The sequence below is a fragment of the Natator depressus genome, chromosome 6 (genome assembly GCF_965152275.1).
Source record: "Natator depressus isolate rNatDep1 chromosome 6, rNatDep2.hap1, whole genome shotgun sequence".
Classification (NCBI taxonomy): Eukaryota; Metazoa; Chordata; order Testudines; family Cheloniidae; genus Natator; species Natator depressus.
In genome coordinates, this window is record NC_134239.1 from 22426764 (window position 1) to 22442678 (window position 15915).

The window sequence follows — 15915 nt, forward strand, 5'->3', positions numbered from 1 at the left end:
CTTTCCCTGTTCTTTGTTTAAAACGCTTGGTGGTGGCAGCATACTGTTCAAGGACAAGGCAAAGTTTGTACCTTGGGAAAGTTTTTAACCTAAGCTGGTAAGAATAAGCTTAGGGGGTCGTTCATGTGGGTCCCCACATCTGTACCCGAGAGTTCAGAGTGGGAAAGGAACCCTGACAAACAGCTACTAGCAGGAGGGGAAAGATGGCCTTTTAGTTAAGGCAACAGACAGTGATGCGGGAGACTTGGGTTCATGGATTTCTGTTGTGATTTTGGGGTCTGCACCTCAGTTCCTTAATTATAAAATGGGGCTAATAATGCTTCCTCTGTCCATCTGTCTTATGTAGATTGTAAGTGCTTCAGGGCAGCGCCAATCTCATACAATATGTGTATATATAGCACCTTGCACTATGGGCCCCTGAGCTCAGTTGGGGGTCTTTAGGCATGACTAACAATATTAACCCTAGAGATGGGTATTTATCACTCAGGAGCGAGAGAAGGAATGGCTGGTTTCACTCACATACCCAAATACACAAAGATGGTCACGTTAGCATTATACAGTATGTGTATATATATATATATAATTTATTTCACACAATCCTGATAAGAGTTACAGGTGTATTTGGAATCATTTACAGTTTCACAGCATATGGAGTGGCCATACAGCTTCTGATGTGAGTAACATACAGTGTGCAGAGAGTACACATTTCCAATCCACCCACCCACCATTCACACAATGGGTTTCAAAGCTAATACTAGATTCAGCTACGTAGGAAGCCTTGAGAATGCTAGGATACAGCGTTGGGTGTCATACAACACTGTAAGTCACAATGGGACAAGCTAAACTACTTTAATTTTCAATCTAGTATTTCTAGTCTACCTGCATTATTGCATTTATACGCTTTTTTTTTTAAAGTCAAAGTAAAGAGAATACTATATGGGAAAGGAAAAATTCTTTACTATTTTAGGATTTGAGCTGCAGCCCATACAAAGTGTCCATAGAAGCATAGACAAGATTATAAATTCAAAAAGGTATAAATTAGCTGTATAGCTTTTGTGTGTAGGTAGGTGTCCATTTTCCCTGGGAAATGTACCCAGCAGCGTACTGTCTCTGAAAGCAAAAAAAAAAATCAAACCTGTATGTTAAACACAGGTAATTATGTGCGTGACCAGTAGGTCTGTATAGGGAAAAAAATCAAGGTGTCACTCTGATAATTACTATTAGTTGGAAAACTTTTAGGGCTTGATCCAAAGCCAATGGAAAGACTCCCACTGACTTCAAATATGGTTGCAAACTAACGTGGCTTCACCCAGTAATGTGCTGGACTCTTTCCATTGACTTCAATGGGCTTTGGATCAGGCTCTTAAGAATTACTAGTTTAAAAAAAAATCCCCTTTAATCAGACCAGCAAGTTTCCTTTATATACCTTTAGTTTCTCCGATACCTCATAAAGAACCTAAACCTACCTTAGCAGATGATGGAGTGTCTTTGGATAGCTGGAATTGCATGTTTGAGAGATTTCTTTAGAAAGGTTCCTAACCAGTGATCCAGGAAAAGGCACCAGGGTTAAGAGGGGCTGCTCAAAACTTAATAAAGTCAAACAATTTCCTTTTTTAAAAAAAGAAAGGAGGTGGGGAAATATGCTGTCCTTGTTCTTGTTGATTTGCCCTAGAAACTTTGGACTGTTTGAAGCTACAGCGTTAGAGTCTGGCACATACTGCAGGGCTTGATGAAGATAGGCAGAAAGTTTCCCTCTCACTGCTGGGCATTGTTGCACCGTAGCATCAACATGCAAGGGCAGATCAAGGCAGAAACTTTGATTCTTAGGATCCTGGCCCAGATCCCTAAGTGGGCCAGATCCAACTGTGAAAACCAAGGTGGGGTGGAATGGGAAGATGGCTATGCAGGGAAGATTGCAGACTCCAGGGTAGGAGCTAGTCCACGTGGGGGAAGTAGGAACAGGCATGGCATGTGAATATGTTGTAGATCCTAACCAGTTCTATTTTATCAGTGAAAAGTAGTGTAGAACAGCAAATTCTGCTCCCACTGCTCATGGTAAACTTGGTCACATCACTACATATCAGGTGAGTCACTGACAGCGTTTGCACTCAATGAAGATTTTAAGACGGGGGCAATGCAGCAGTGGAAGGTAGAGCCACATCTGTGAATAGCTAAGACCAGTAACCTGTGGTCTTCCATAGTGTTTGCCTGCTCTGAGATTCATCTGACTGGGAAAGCTGCTGTTTCAAGGCAATGTGAACTTGCCATGTGATGAGCGCATCTTCACACTAACCTAGCCCCATGGGACAACACAATCTGAACAGCCCACCAACATGGAAACAAAGCTTGCAAACTTTTCTGTGCCCAGCTGATGCACCGACTTCAAACCTGTTCTTTTGTGGCGGGGGAAATACAGCATGTGCCATGCACATTAGCAGATTTCCAAGGCCCACTATGATCCATGCCATGGACCTAGTTCAAAATCAGGCCTCAAGTTTTTTGTCCAACGAAATATATTTAATTTCTTTCATCTCTGCACTCAGATAACTGAAGGATCAATAGCACTGGCTTGAGCCATGCAGCGTGCATGCAAATACTGTGGTAGCTTCCCTCACACAGCTTTGCCAGTGCATCTCAACCCTGACCTGCAATCATTCCTCAGTGCTTCAGTTGGGGGCCTCCCTTGAACAGAGTGCCAATCATGTAGTGAGTCACTGATGTGTATTAATGAGGACTAGAATGAGACTAGCAAATTAAGGTTCTAATACTGTGAGGTGCTGAATGTCCCCAACTTCCATTGACTTCAATGGAAATTGAGGAAACTCGTCACCTTGCAGACTTGGGCCATAATATTTACTTGTGACTTCGGTAACTATAGCAGATTAAAAGCTTGTGCACCTCCTTCCCCACCTGTGACATATAGCCCCTGAGTATGCCATCTATATATTAAATGGCATAACTTTTGCTATTCTTTGGACTGTTAAAAATCTACTCCTGCATTTGTGACAGTCACATAAATCTGGTTTCCGCATAGCCCTGGCGAGAGCACACTTGGAAAATTGCTTGGGAAGATTATAGGAATGCTAAATAAAATGCAAAGAAGGGAAGCAAGTATTATTCCAAAATTGGAGGATAAGCCATTAAGTGTAAGGAAACAAATGTCCCGGATCAGATTCTCAGCTGACGTAAATCAGTGTAACACCATTCAAGTCAATGGGGATATGCCAATTTATTCCAGCTGAGGATCTGGCCCATATAAACTAGAAATGAGTTTTGGAGTGATGGAGGGAACTTGGTCATAGCCTATGAATACCTAACAGTTAATGGAAGTGCAGAATTTATTCTCCGATGATGGCTGGAAAAAGGGCAAAAACCTGCAGCTAATGAGGAAAAGTTCTTAACTGCATGAGAAAATTGTGCAATGAAATGATCGTCTCAATGGCACATGGTCAAAGCACCATCATTATGGAATGACATAGTGAGTGGTCCTGTGAAGACATTGGACTGAATGACACATGTGGCCTTCAGTGGGTCTCCTGTCTATGGGCCAGATTACAATATCTTTAGGCTACATAGTACCTTACATGATTAGTCCCTCTGAAGTCAATGGGAAATAAGGTGCTACTGAGTGTGATCAAGGCTATGACAGTCTAGCCTGAGGAGAGGAACATTAAATATAATTTATGTCATTTGATAGTCTAATTTAGGTATCACCTCATCATCTGCCACAAACTAAACATAATAGCTAACGTTTATCAGCCTACACTCAATGTCCTTAATACAATTGGACATGCTGTTAAAAGTAATAAGCAGTATGTGCAACAGATGGACTTTGGTGAAGGATTAAACTAAAATCAAGATTGGGTTGGAAGAGTTTTTAAAATCGATGGGCCAAGAAAAGTCATTTCTTGATGATCCAAGTCCTTAAATTATTTAAGAATTGTTTTAAAATACATTATATTTTGGGGCTAGGAGTAATTCATTAGATGTAAATGGAGCAGTAGGTATGGATGCACCGTGTGAGAAGGACACTCTTCATAGTCTCTGCTTATGGTTTCCCTGGCGGTCCATGAGATCAAAGGATAGAACCTGAAGTATGTGAGAGCTCCACACGTGGAACCCTTTAAGATCAAACCTAATGGTTGTTTTCCCCATTCCCTGTGAGTGAAATTAACCCAGCACAGAGGGACCATGCCAGGCACTACCACAATACAAATAAAGAAAAAAGAAGAGAAAATGGGAAAATAGCTCTAACGGCCTAATCCACAGCCTCTTGAAATTAGTGGAAAGACTCCCCTTCATGTTTTTTGGATCAGCCCCCAAAGCCCTGATTCAGCAGAGCACTTAGGCATGTAACATTGAAGGGCAGCGGGTCTACTTAAACTTAAGTATGTGCTTAAGTGCTTTTGGTGAATCAGGGCCTACATAAGATAGAAAGCACCTGGCAGAACACATTCTCACCATGCTGAAAACGCTGTTGGAGCATCCCTCACGCTCAGATGTGATTCTATCCCACAGCAGAACTATTAAGAGGCCTGGGCCTGATCCAAAGCCCATTGGAGTCAAAAGAAGTCTTTCCATTGACTTCAGTGGGCTTTGGATCAGGCCGCACCAGAGGAAAGGTGGCCAATGTCAGCTTTACAGAGCTAGGGACAGGGGAAACCCCTTCCAGACATGTAACTTGCATTAGGTCGAGAGGGGTGGCTTCTTCAAAATAGAACAAATGTAGTAATTGAATTTGTTGTTTTAAAGATAAGCTGCATTTTCTACTGCAGTGTTTGTATAGTTAATCTATCAAATTTCTAATTTATAAACAGCATCAATAAGAGTAAACTAGCAATCTAGATCCCTACAAACCCCCAAGCCGGAATCTTACCCGTTTCAAGCTTTAATTCATTCTCATTGAGGAGACGTCACTAAGAGGACCTCATATTACAGCAAACACAACACAAAACATCAAGCAAATAAAGGCATGTGCTCAGTGCTGCCGCAAAACAGGACAACTATTTATTTAGCACAGCAAGTTCATTCATTAGCCTTTTGCCTCATGACAAATGGGGTTTCAATCTGTCGTAGGTTCCAACAGAGAGATCATTTGCTCTTCTCAGTCTAGTTCTCACTGGCCTTCTGTGCTCAACAGGAAACCACCATGCAGTGCAGCACAAAGGAATAACAGACAGCATCTGCTCAAAGGGGTAGTTGCAAGTCAGGACTGAAGGCACCGAAACCCTGTGTGTTTAGGAAGCTTGCATGGCACCTCCTTGTGATATACCAGACTCAAACCAGCACTAGTTCCACTACAACAAACACGACACATTCCAAAACACTTTAAAAGAGGAAGTACCTTTTTAAAAGCAAAGTAGCCCACGTGACTATTTGGGGAAGGTGGGGAGACAGTAATTATTAGCTTGTAGCACAATGGGGACGCTATACATTCAGGAGTTTCCTAGCCAGACATTCTCTTAGTGGTAAGAAACCGTGACCAAAAATGTTGCTTTGGGCAGAATGCAAATGGTACAAAAACGAAAACATGGACACTTTGTGTGAATGCAGGTGCACAAATAAAGGGTGGTCTCAATATTTTTCTTTACAAAAAATATGGGTTGTGTAGCTTTACAAAGACTGCAATAAACTGTAATATATACATGTAATATTCTTCAAGCAGGCGGTGGGTTTGTACACATCCACACAAAAATGGATGTTTTCAGACCAGCAAATGAGCTGGGTTCTGGAGAATGAGTCATGACAGTGGACCACAGTACCGAACAATTACAGTAAGTGAATGATTCCCCTAGAAACCTAACCTATTTCTTCACCGCCATAAATATGATTGAGGGCAAGGTTATTTTTCAAGATGACGAGTTCTAGTCCTCCCACCGTCACCGTCTCCCGTGTCTCAATAACCTCCCTGGCCTATTTCAGGAGGAAATTATTGGCTTAGAACTAAAGATGGCCCTGCATCCAAATCACGTATCTTATTGCTTTGGGGAACAGTTCAGATCTGGATGGAAGTTTTGCAGTTAGGCCCCTCCCAGCTCAGAACTTTTTATCTCGGTTTTCCAAAGATGAATGCAATCAAGTTAAAATACTTTTAAAAAGAGAAAAAGAGGAGGGCTCCTGTGAAGCATCCAATGTTTCCTTTTCCTCCTTGAATTTCTGTCTACCCTGGTTAGTTCAGAACAGAAAGGAGCTAGATCTGTGATTTTTATCACACACTCCACTGGAAAACACATCTGCCAGAACTAAATGGGGAAGCATCTCTTGAAGTAACTTACACTTGAAACTAGAAATCAAATCTCTGCTTCATAAGTTCTAGGAGTCACTGACCCTGCCTTGGCAGGAGACAGGCTAGACAGTTATGATTTCTTCTCCATCTCAGGGGTCAATACTTTGCACTTCCCTCTTTTCACCCTATCCTCACCCCAGCTTACAATTATAAATTAACATTTCATCATCTGCAAAACATCATGGGGACACATTAGCTCCCCAACAAGGAAAGGTTATTAAAGAAACAAGCAGCCAAACAGCCTTCTGGGTAGATAATAACAAGGAATCCCCCATGATATAGCTAACCTATTCTTACTAAGGTTTTCCCATAGCCTTCTCAGTACAGGAGGGAGTGTATTACAAGGTGGAGTTATAAATCCTGTCCACAATACAGGTGAAACAGTGCTAGCACCTATCAAGTTTAAGCATGGTGGTTGTTAGCACTTGTTTCAACAATGGGGCAAACCTGATCAGATTGCATCGGTCTGTGCAATGGAAAAGAACATATGCAGGTTAAAACTCGGAAGCACATAATAGTTTGGAAACCAGGAGATAGAATTTTATACCCAAAGAGGCCACATACGTCTGGGAATATTTTAAGAGCCTCATAGAAAAGATGGTGAAAAATCTAACTGCAGGAATAGAAGGGAATTTGTAAATAAGCTGTGCCCAAATATTCTGTTGAGCCACATGCACTCAGTAGGACAAATTCTTAAAGGACTCTGAGTTAGACATCTAGGAATTGCCAGACTGGATCAGATATGTGGTCCATTCAGTCCAGTATCCTGTCAACCAACAGTGGCCAATACTAGATGTGTCAGTGGAAGATGCAAGATATCTGGTGTAAGAAACTAAGAGACTTGGCATAACTGATGCTTCATCTAGCCCTTATACTGGTTTATATGCCCAGGTGCTCAGGCTCCCTTCCAGACATGTAACTTACACCCCGCTTCTACATTTCCTCTGAATTTGGACCGGTTTCTCTGGCTTTTGAAAAGTATCTTTGCCAATCATCGCTGCAAAACTGTGACACTCCTGTGTATCGCTCACCAGTTAGCAAGTACTACTGCTGAGTTCCAATGACTCTTTGGGTTATTCTGTTTCAATTCTGGCTCTGTTTAAAACAAAACATTGGATAAAGAATCCTTTCCATACGATAGCAGCAGCAGCAAATAGGGGTCGTAATGGAAGTTCTGAGTCTGGAAAGGTCACTCATCCTCAGAAGAGTTGGGTGTCCCATCTTCTCAGTGTCATGGGAAAGGCTTCAGTGAATGTAGTAAATGGAGCCTCCATCTATCCCCTCCCTTACTTCTCCCTTCCTACCCACAGTCTGGTTTTAGATCTCACCTCCTTCCCCTCCGCCCCAGCAAAGAAACCAGGCTGTTTCCAAGCTTTGGGAAATTGTTTCCACTTTCAAGACATGGGCATTTCACATTTTCCTGGTAGACTCAAATCAGGCGGTAGAAGATCTCTCCAAGCACAATCTGTTTTCATCTCTTTTGCACATGGTTTTCCCAGCATAAAGGGGATCATGTATATCATTCCCATAGTGCTCCATGTGCTACTTGCCCTTAAAGCCCAGTTCTTGCCTGCCTTTTCTTCTACCTTTGCCGCACGCAAGGAGAGATCAACCTTTTATGGAAAAGCACCAGGATTAAGGGCCTGAGCCAAAGCCCACTGAAGTCAATGGAAAACCTCCAGCGGACATCAGTGCAGTTTGGATTGAGCCCTAAGTGCTCTGCTGAGGCCAGTTTAAGTTTATCAAATACTGTATTATATCCAAAACAGTCTCTCACCCTCTAGGGCAGGAATGCCCAAACTCTGTCCCAATGGCCTTATCTGCATTGGCAAATGGCTGGGTGCCTGGGGCTGCCCCCAATATACATAAAATGGAGCAGATTGAAACTGTCCTCTGTATGACTAAAGATGGGATGGGACTCCAAGTCTTGTATGTTGTCTCCATGGGCTGCAAACTGCACTGTAGAGCTCAGTGAGACATATTTGCCCCTTGTGCTTCACTGTAGCTACTGGTTTGCATCTCAGACATAATGCCATATGATCCACACTCTTCTATATCACACAGTCAGCTCACCTCCGGCTATGGGTTACTCCTGTCTTGTCTGTTTGTTTTTAAAGGTTGGGTGATAAGCATTAGGAACATAATGTACATATTAGGCCAGAAGCTCGGAGCTGCCATCTTACATGTCTGCAAAGCGCCCAGCACAAGCTGGGGTATGATATTAATAATAAACCACAATAATTGATGAACTGGGTCTTAGTACTGTTCCTTTTCTCCCTTTCCTCTTCTCTACCACAACCCAATTTAAAAAAATCAAAATAAATAGAGCAGGGTCTCAGGATGGGATGTAGAACACCTCTGCTTGGAAATGCTGGGACTACGGGAAAGTGGGGAGTCTCCTGGAGAGGAGCGTGGGGGAGGGGACACTGGCATTTACACTGATCAGGAGAAGCTGTAATCTATACATGGTTGTACAAGCCAAGTTATATTACATGAAAGCGCATATTGAGTGCACGGAGTACCCATACTGGTCAAACTGGCACAGCTCCTTTGGAACAAGACTTTTGGAGTAGTTGTTGGTGCTGTAGTTACCCTATCTAGCGCTCTCTCTCTATATGTATAGATATGTATAGAATTTACTGCATGCATGTGTTTCAAAAGGAACTGTACAGTTGATTATATTTCTCTCCCCCAACCCTTTCTCGGTCTTCATTTTTTCCGGGCTAGGAATGCCACTCCCAGAATTATAGCAATGGCAGCCACCACCACACCTCCAACAATGGCCAGTGGCTTCACGTTGTCGAAGACACTGCCTGAGGATTCCTCTGCGCCGTTTCCCTTGTGCTCAGAGTCAGGGGACTGGCCGGTGGCCTCCTGCACCTCCGGGGCCGCAGGGCTGGGTTTCAGATTGCTGTGGTTATTCAGTGCAGCTGCCTCGCTGGCTGCCTTCTTCGTTGTGGCCACAGGGGCGGGCTGCTCCTTGGAGGGGGTTTCCTTCTTGTCTGCGTTCATAGCAGGCCCAGGGTTGGGCTTCTCTGGCTTTCCTGAGCTGGCGGCCTTCGCATCAGGTTTGCTTCCGCTTCGGGTGCTTCCTTTAGATTCCATCCCTATGAGTGCAGTCGGGGGGTGGGGGGTGACCTGACCTTCACAGGGCCGGCTCTCAGGATATTACTACCAGCTATATGTACCCACGTTGCTTTCACCTGGTGTAGGCAGGCTGATGGATTGACCTCAAATGGATCCCCTGGTAGCCGTCGTCCCGGCAACCTTCTCACTCCGCCAATATTTCACCAGGACATGACACGGAACCTGGAAGAACAAACAGAAAATGAGAGGTGAGTGAAGAGGATGCACAGAGTGATAGATACAAGAGCCACCGAGAGCACGTTTTACAGTCAGAGCCACTCTACTTGTAGGTTGCGGTGGAACTGTAGCCAAGCTGTACAGATTGGGGCAGTGATTGTCCTTTTAGTATATGTGGGCTTTGAAGGATTAGATCTTTTATCAGTAAAGGTCAATAAACATTGATTTCACCCCAGACATACAAACGGACTACAAAAATATTTCCATCGATAATCAGCGAAATTTACAGATAGGCAAAGGAAGAAAAATGCTACTTGAGAACTTACTGTTCTCAAGGAGAAGGGAGAAAAATTGTTCCCAACCTCTGAGGGTAGAAGCAATGGGCTTAAATTGCAGCAGGGGTACCTTAGGTTGGACTTTAGGAAAAACTTCCTGTCAGGGTGGTGAAGCACTGGAATAAATTGCCTAGGGAGGTTGTGGAATCTCCATCATTGGAGGTTTTTAAGAGCAGGTTAGACAAACACCTGTCAGGGATGGTCTTGATAATAGTTAGTCCTGCCAGGAAAAAACCAGCTAACCATTTTGGTCAATTTCAGAGTCATAGGATTTTAAAACCAGTAAATTTCATGATTTCAGCTATTTAAATCTGAAATGTCACGGTTTTGTAATTGTAGGGGTCCTGACGCGAAAAGCAGTTGTGGGGGGTTGTAGGTATTTTGTAGGGGGCAGATTGCAGTACTTCTACCCTTACTTCTGTTCTGCTGGCAGGTGGTGCTGTTGCCTTCAGAGCTGGGCAGCTGGAGAGCGGTGGCTGCTGGCCGGGAGCCCAGCTCTAAAGGCAGAGCCGTCACCAGCAGCAGCGCAGAAGTAAGGATGGCCTGGTATGGTACTGCCACCCTGACTTCTGCGCTGCTGCCTTCAGAGCTGGGCATCCGACCAACAGCTGCCACTCTCTGGCTGCCCAGCTCTGAAGGCAGCACAGAAGTAAGGGTGGCAATACCATGACTCCTTAAAATAAACTTGCAACCCCCCTACAACTCCCTTTTGGGTCAGAACCCCCCAATTTGAGAAACACTGGTCTCCCCTATGAAATCTGTATAGTATGGGGTAAAAGCGCGCAAACGACCAGATTTCACGGTGGGAGACCACATTTCACGGTCCATGACGCGTTTTTCACGGCCATGAATTTGGTACTGCCCTACCCATGAGGCATAAATGACAAGTGGACGGAGCATGAGAGGGATCAACAAGGACTCAGGCTGGTGTTACAGCTTCCATGTGATGGAAAGAAAAGAGAAGCTGCTGCCAGCCAGCTCTCTGCCAGAGCTGCACTGGGGATGTCTGGTGTCAGTGATGCATCTGGGAAATAATGAGTAAACAGGAGGCAACCGTCAGATCTGAGCAGCCTTCTTCATTATCTCCCTGCTGACCTTCAGCGCTTCCAGGGTCCTGTGGAGAGCTTTCTGCCAGCTAAGTGAAATATGAGCTTATTAACACAGTCAGCTTAGAAGAGGAGGCTCGCATGGAAACCTCCCCAGCCAGAAGGCTTCGTTTGTTGCACTTTTGTTCCGAGATGACCCACCGACTTCAAAAATCTCATCGAATGATGGTTGGGGGGGGGGGTTAAAAACCCTTTAATTCTCCTGTTTATAAGGGGCTGCAGCAAGTGGTGACATTTCTGTGCAATGTTCAATGTGCTTCCCCCTCTCTGGGAAACATTTAGAATAATTAGCACTTTACCTCTCCCCTCCTCCCCAAAGTGAGGCTGGGTTGGAATAAAGCTACATGGGGGGGTGCAGGGGCTCGGCTCAACAAAGGGAAATAAGCCAACTACTTGTCATCTGGTTTTAGGTAGAAACCTCCTATTCCACAGCTGTCCACTATGCGGTTTCTTGTGTAGTGGCCATCATTTTGCCCAACACCAGACATTGAACCAGGCATGCCTGGGTCTCTGTAGCTTGAATTCTATAACAGGCACACATTCTCAGTGGATCAGGTACAGAGCAGGAGGCATAACACCAGCTGCTTACATGCTTCTTCCAGAGAGAAGCAGCTTCTCCTGGGCAGCCAAAGCCCACTGAGCATCTCAAATCCCAGACAGCCATCAACTTGGCCAGCACCAGGGACTGAACCAGGGAGCTCCGGAGCTGAAAGCAGAAGTCTACAGCTTGAGCTAAAAAGCAAACTTCTCAAGCAGAAGCCTGTAATAGACCCATACCCTCTGTGGATTAGGCACGGAGGGGGACACATAATATACACTGACCAGTGGGGTCAAACTTTCACCAACCTCTGAAGTATTTGGCTGCTGTCAGAGACATATGAATATAGGAATTGCCATACCGGTACTCCATCTAAGTCCAGAATCCTGTTTCTGATAATGGCAAGTACCAGTACTTCAGAGGAAGGTGCGAGAGACCCTAAAATGGCCGATAAAACAATAAACTGTCCATAAAAGAAATTTCTTCTTGTCCCCCCTAAATTAGAGGTTGGTTTATGCTCTAGAACATGAGGGCTTGTATCCCTTCCATTTCCCCCCTCTTTTTCGTAATCCTTACATTGGATATTCTTGTTATCTGTATACATTTTTGAATCCTGCTAAACTCATGGGCTCAATGATGTCCTATGGCAATAAGTTCCACAGACTAATTCTGCATTGTGAAAAAAAAATTTCCTTTTATCATTCTTACATTTGCTGCCTTTTTAGTTTCATGAAATGTCCAGGGGGGCCGGTTTAGATGGACCACTGCTCTGGTCCTGCAATTCCTGTGTTCTTATAGCGGGCTGAATCAACCCCACAAAAACTTTGGGCCATTTAAGTTCTGGATCTGAATGCAGATCCAAATTCTGAGGTCTAACCATAGTACAAGCAAAAACAAAGGATGCAGGCAGCTAAAAATACACCACCAAGAATGTAGCATCAACACAAGTGCCGTTTCTGAAGTGAATTCAATGCGCTATGAAAGATGCCAGAGTGACGGCCCTGGAGTCGGACATCTATTTTTCCAAGGAATAAGTACAACACAGGCTGCAGCAATGTAACCTTCTCTCACCCTGCCCTACCTCAGCTCAGATCTAGAAGGGCCACTTGTGTGGTCAGCACAGCTGGTGCATATGTAATGCAGGCTTCATGCAAATTCAGTCATGAGGCCCTGCTAAGGCTCTTAGCCATGCTGTGGACACCCTGCCTACAGGAACTAGAGTGAAACCCCCAAACGCACTTCATATAAAGTCAACCAACGGCCATAAGATGGTACAATTGTTGGCCACGGCCACTCTGCTTGTTTCCACACTGGTGGTGATACAGAAGTGAAAGGCTCCATATGCCACTGTCAGTCTCCACAGCCGTTCCAGCCACGTTCAGAATAATTGGTGTTCTTCTATTAATTTCCCAACCCACTCTAGTCCCAGGCTCCTTAATCAAGGAATAAAATGCAATAATCTTTCAGTGTATATCAAATCCAGCTACCAAACTGGACTAACAGTTATATATGGGCCGGATCCTCACCTGGTGTCGTCAATTGGCATAGTTCCTCTAACTGTAATTGATCTACACAGATTGACGTTGTCGGAGGAGCTAGCCCACAATATTAAATGTTGTTCTAGGTACAAAATGAGCAAATGATGATCACTCGTACTATTGAAAATATAAAAGTTAAGATTTCCACTCTGAACTCAAAAGGCCAGAACCACTTACCTGATGCACCCCGCCCTCAGGTAGATTGGAAAACAAGGACCTCAAAGCTTTGCAAATGTTTTTGCAGAACAGAATTGTGTTGAAGTGGCTAATTTGGATTGAAAAGCTCAGTTTTTCAGTTCGGGTCTCTCTCTGTCTCTGTGATCAGAGAGCCCTGGAACCTCTGGTCAAAAACAATGCTGAAATCTATCCGTTTCCATGACACATTTTGGCTTTGACAGAACAGCATATTTCAACAAAAAGACATGCAGTTAGAAATGTTCTAACCAGCTGCACTCATGACAAAGAGAGAAACCTACTCTCCTGCTGGAAAACCAGCCCGTGTGGAATGACTAGCACCAAGGGACATGACTATGTGATGGTTTCAGTCAACAGAGTTACTCTCACTAGGGCTCTTTGGAATCTCTCCACTCTTGAATTTTAACAAAGAAGAGGGTCATTCATTTGACAATGTTTGAAAAGTATCATGAGGCTGACTGGACTGGGACTCAGGAGACCTGGATTCAGTCCCCAGCTCTGCCCGATTCCCTGTGTGACCTGGGGTAAATCACTTAATCTCTGTGCTTCAGTGCCCAGTCTGTCCTGTCTCCCAACCTTTATCTGCCTAGTCTATTTAGACTGTAAGCTCTTTGGGGTGTCTGAGTCTCACTAGGGCCTAGTACAATGGGCCCCTGACCTCAGCTGGACCCTGGAGGCATTACTGTACTATAAGTAATATGAATAAAATATTCACTCCTGTTATTCCTGTCACCCTCTCCTTGACTAAGGCAACCTGCAGACATTTTTCACTCTGTCTTCACAATATGCTAGAAGGCCCCACATCACAGAACTGCCCTGTGTCATTTCAGACCTTGGGCTCAGCTGGGTGAGTGGAGCAGCCGGGAGATTGAAACGCCCTTTATCCCTGCAGAGGGCAGGGACCCCAGGTGATGGCTGTGGCAGAGCAGACAGGGTGGGTAGTTTGTAGAGGAGTCAGTTGCGTATTCACTTACAGGCACCTGGGCTACCCTTCTCTCTCCCAGCCTAGAACACCAGCCCTCCGCATGCTCCTTGCTCACCAGCAAAGAATTTAACCCCCCTTCTTTAATGCTCTCCAATCTTCTGGGTAGCAGGCTCCCTGCCATCCTCTGAGCTGGCTTAAACCCTCTCTGAATCCTTCCAACTAGCTCGCTCTCCTCCTCTTTTGTTCCCACTCCAGCAAAGCACTTCAGCACCTGCTTCACTTTAAGCAGCTGTGCTGTCCAGCTGAAGACAATGGGCTTAAATTTAAGCAAGAACCTAAAGGAGAAAAACTCGGGGCCTTTATCTCTTAAGCTGCCTTTGGCTTTCTTCTCTCCCCCCCCGCCAGATTGTTTCTCTCCAACTACCTGTTCCTCCATCTTCCTTTTTTTTCCTTATCCCTTATTATAGACATTTATTTCTCTCTCTCTCTCTGCTTCTCCGCCCATTCCTCCTCCTTCCATCTCTCTCTCTCTCTCTCTCTCTCTCTCTGCCTCCTACACAGCTGACTGTGCTTGCGAACAGATTGCACAAAAGGCACGGGGTTCTCTCCTTATTACTTCTTTGTTTAACAACCAGAGCTGTTTCAAGGGGGCTGGCCTGCCAAGAATGCAGCTTCCCAGCTCTTTCTTTGGGAAACGGGTCTGCAAAGAGGGAAATGAGATAATGACACCGATGACAAAGAAAACCCTTCCAAATTTCTGCCTCTCTGGAAAGTCTTCAGCATCAGTCCTTGATGCTGCAGCTTCTCCAAGGTCAGTGCAGGAGAAGTCATGCAGTGCTACTGATGTAACCACCAACCCCAGCCAATAGAACAGGGCCCGTATCGGGAATGAAGCTCTCCCCAGCACCCCACCTGCTCACAGAATTACATCTGAGCCCCCAGAGGATTAGAAACTAAATCTATTCCTGCCTCCCCTGCCTGCGCAGATGAAAGATGCATCCATCCTGCACCAAACAGAACGGATGAGTCACCGTTCGCTTTACTGTAATGTGCCAGAATTATAAAAGGCCTGTTTCTCAACCCTCCACCCCCAAGCCTTATTATCCTCTCCTTGCTGATTTCAGGTTAGAAATAAAGGCAGGTGTAATTGCAGGGAAGAGGAGACACTGCAATATCTAACGTGCTCAGGCTTATGTGGGGATTTCTGTTCCAGCGTGCTGATGGGGCTATGTGAATGGAGTACAGGTTGTGTGGACTCCCTGGTAGTACATTGCTAAATGCATGGATTTTGTTTCCATTCTTGCTATAATCACGGCATACAACCAGAGAAATTAGCTAAATATAAAATACGCTTGCAGGAAGGTTGCAATGTAACACTACTTTATTTCTTAGGTTACGTCTACACTACAGCACTGTTGTGTGGATGCTTCCTACCTTGGTGGAAGGGATTTTTCTGTCGACATAGTTAATCCACCTCTCAGAGACGCTGTAGCTAGGTCAATGGAAGAATCCTTCCACCAACTCAACCACGTCTACACCAGGGGTTAGGTCATTCTAGTGGTGCTCAGGGCACAATTTTTTTCGCAGTCCTGAGTGGTATAGTTAGGTTGATTTAGTTAAGTGTAGACCAGGCCTTAGAATTCAGAACAACACATGAGAACCCTAAAACAGAGAGAGACAAAGCAGGCT

The 15915-nt window shown here is 44.7% G+C and overlaps 1 protein-coding gene across 1 annotated transcript in view; it reads right to left on the reverse strand.

Moving 5' to 3' along the window:
* Positions 1-570: 570 nt before the first annotated feature.
* Positions 571-15915, reverse strand: part of CEND1 (cell cycle exit and neuronal differentiation 1) — a 29721-nt gene continuing 14376 nt past the window's right edge. The window contains exon 2 of the mRNA XM_074954770.1: positions 571-9595. Coding sequence (XP_074810871.1) covers positions 8996-9391 — 396 coding nt within the window. The 5' untranslated portion in view covers positions 9392-9595 and the 3' untranslated portion in view covers positions 571-8995. The remainder of the gene's footprint in view (positions 9596-15915) is intronic.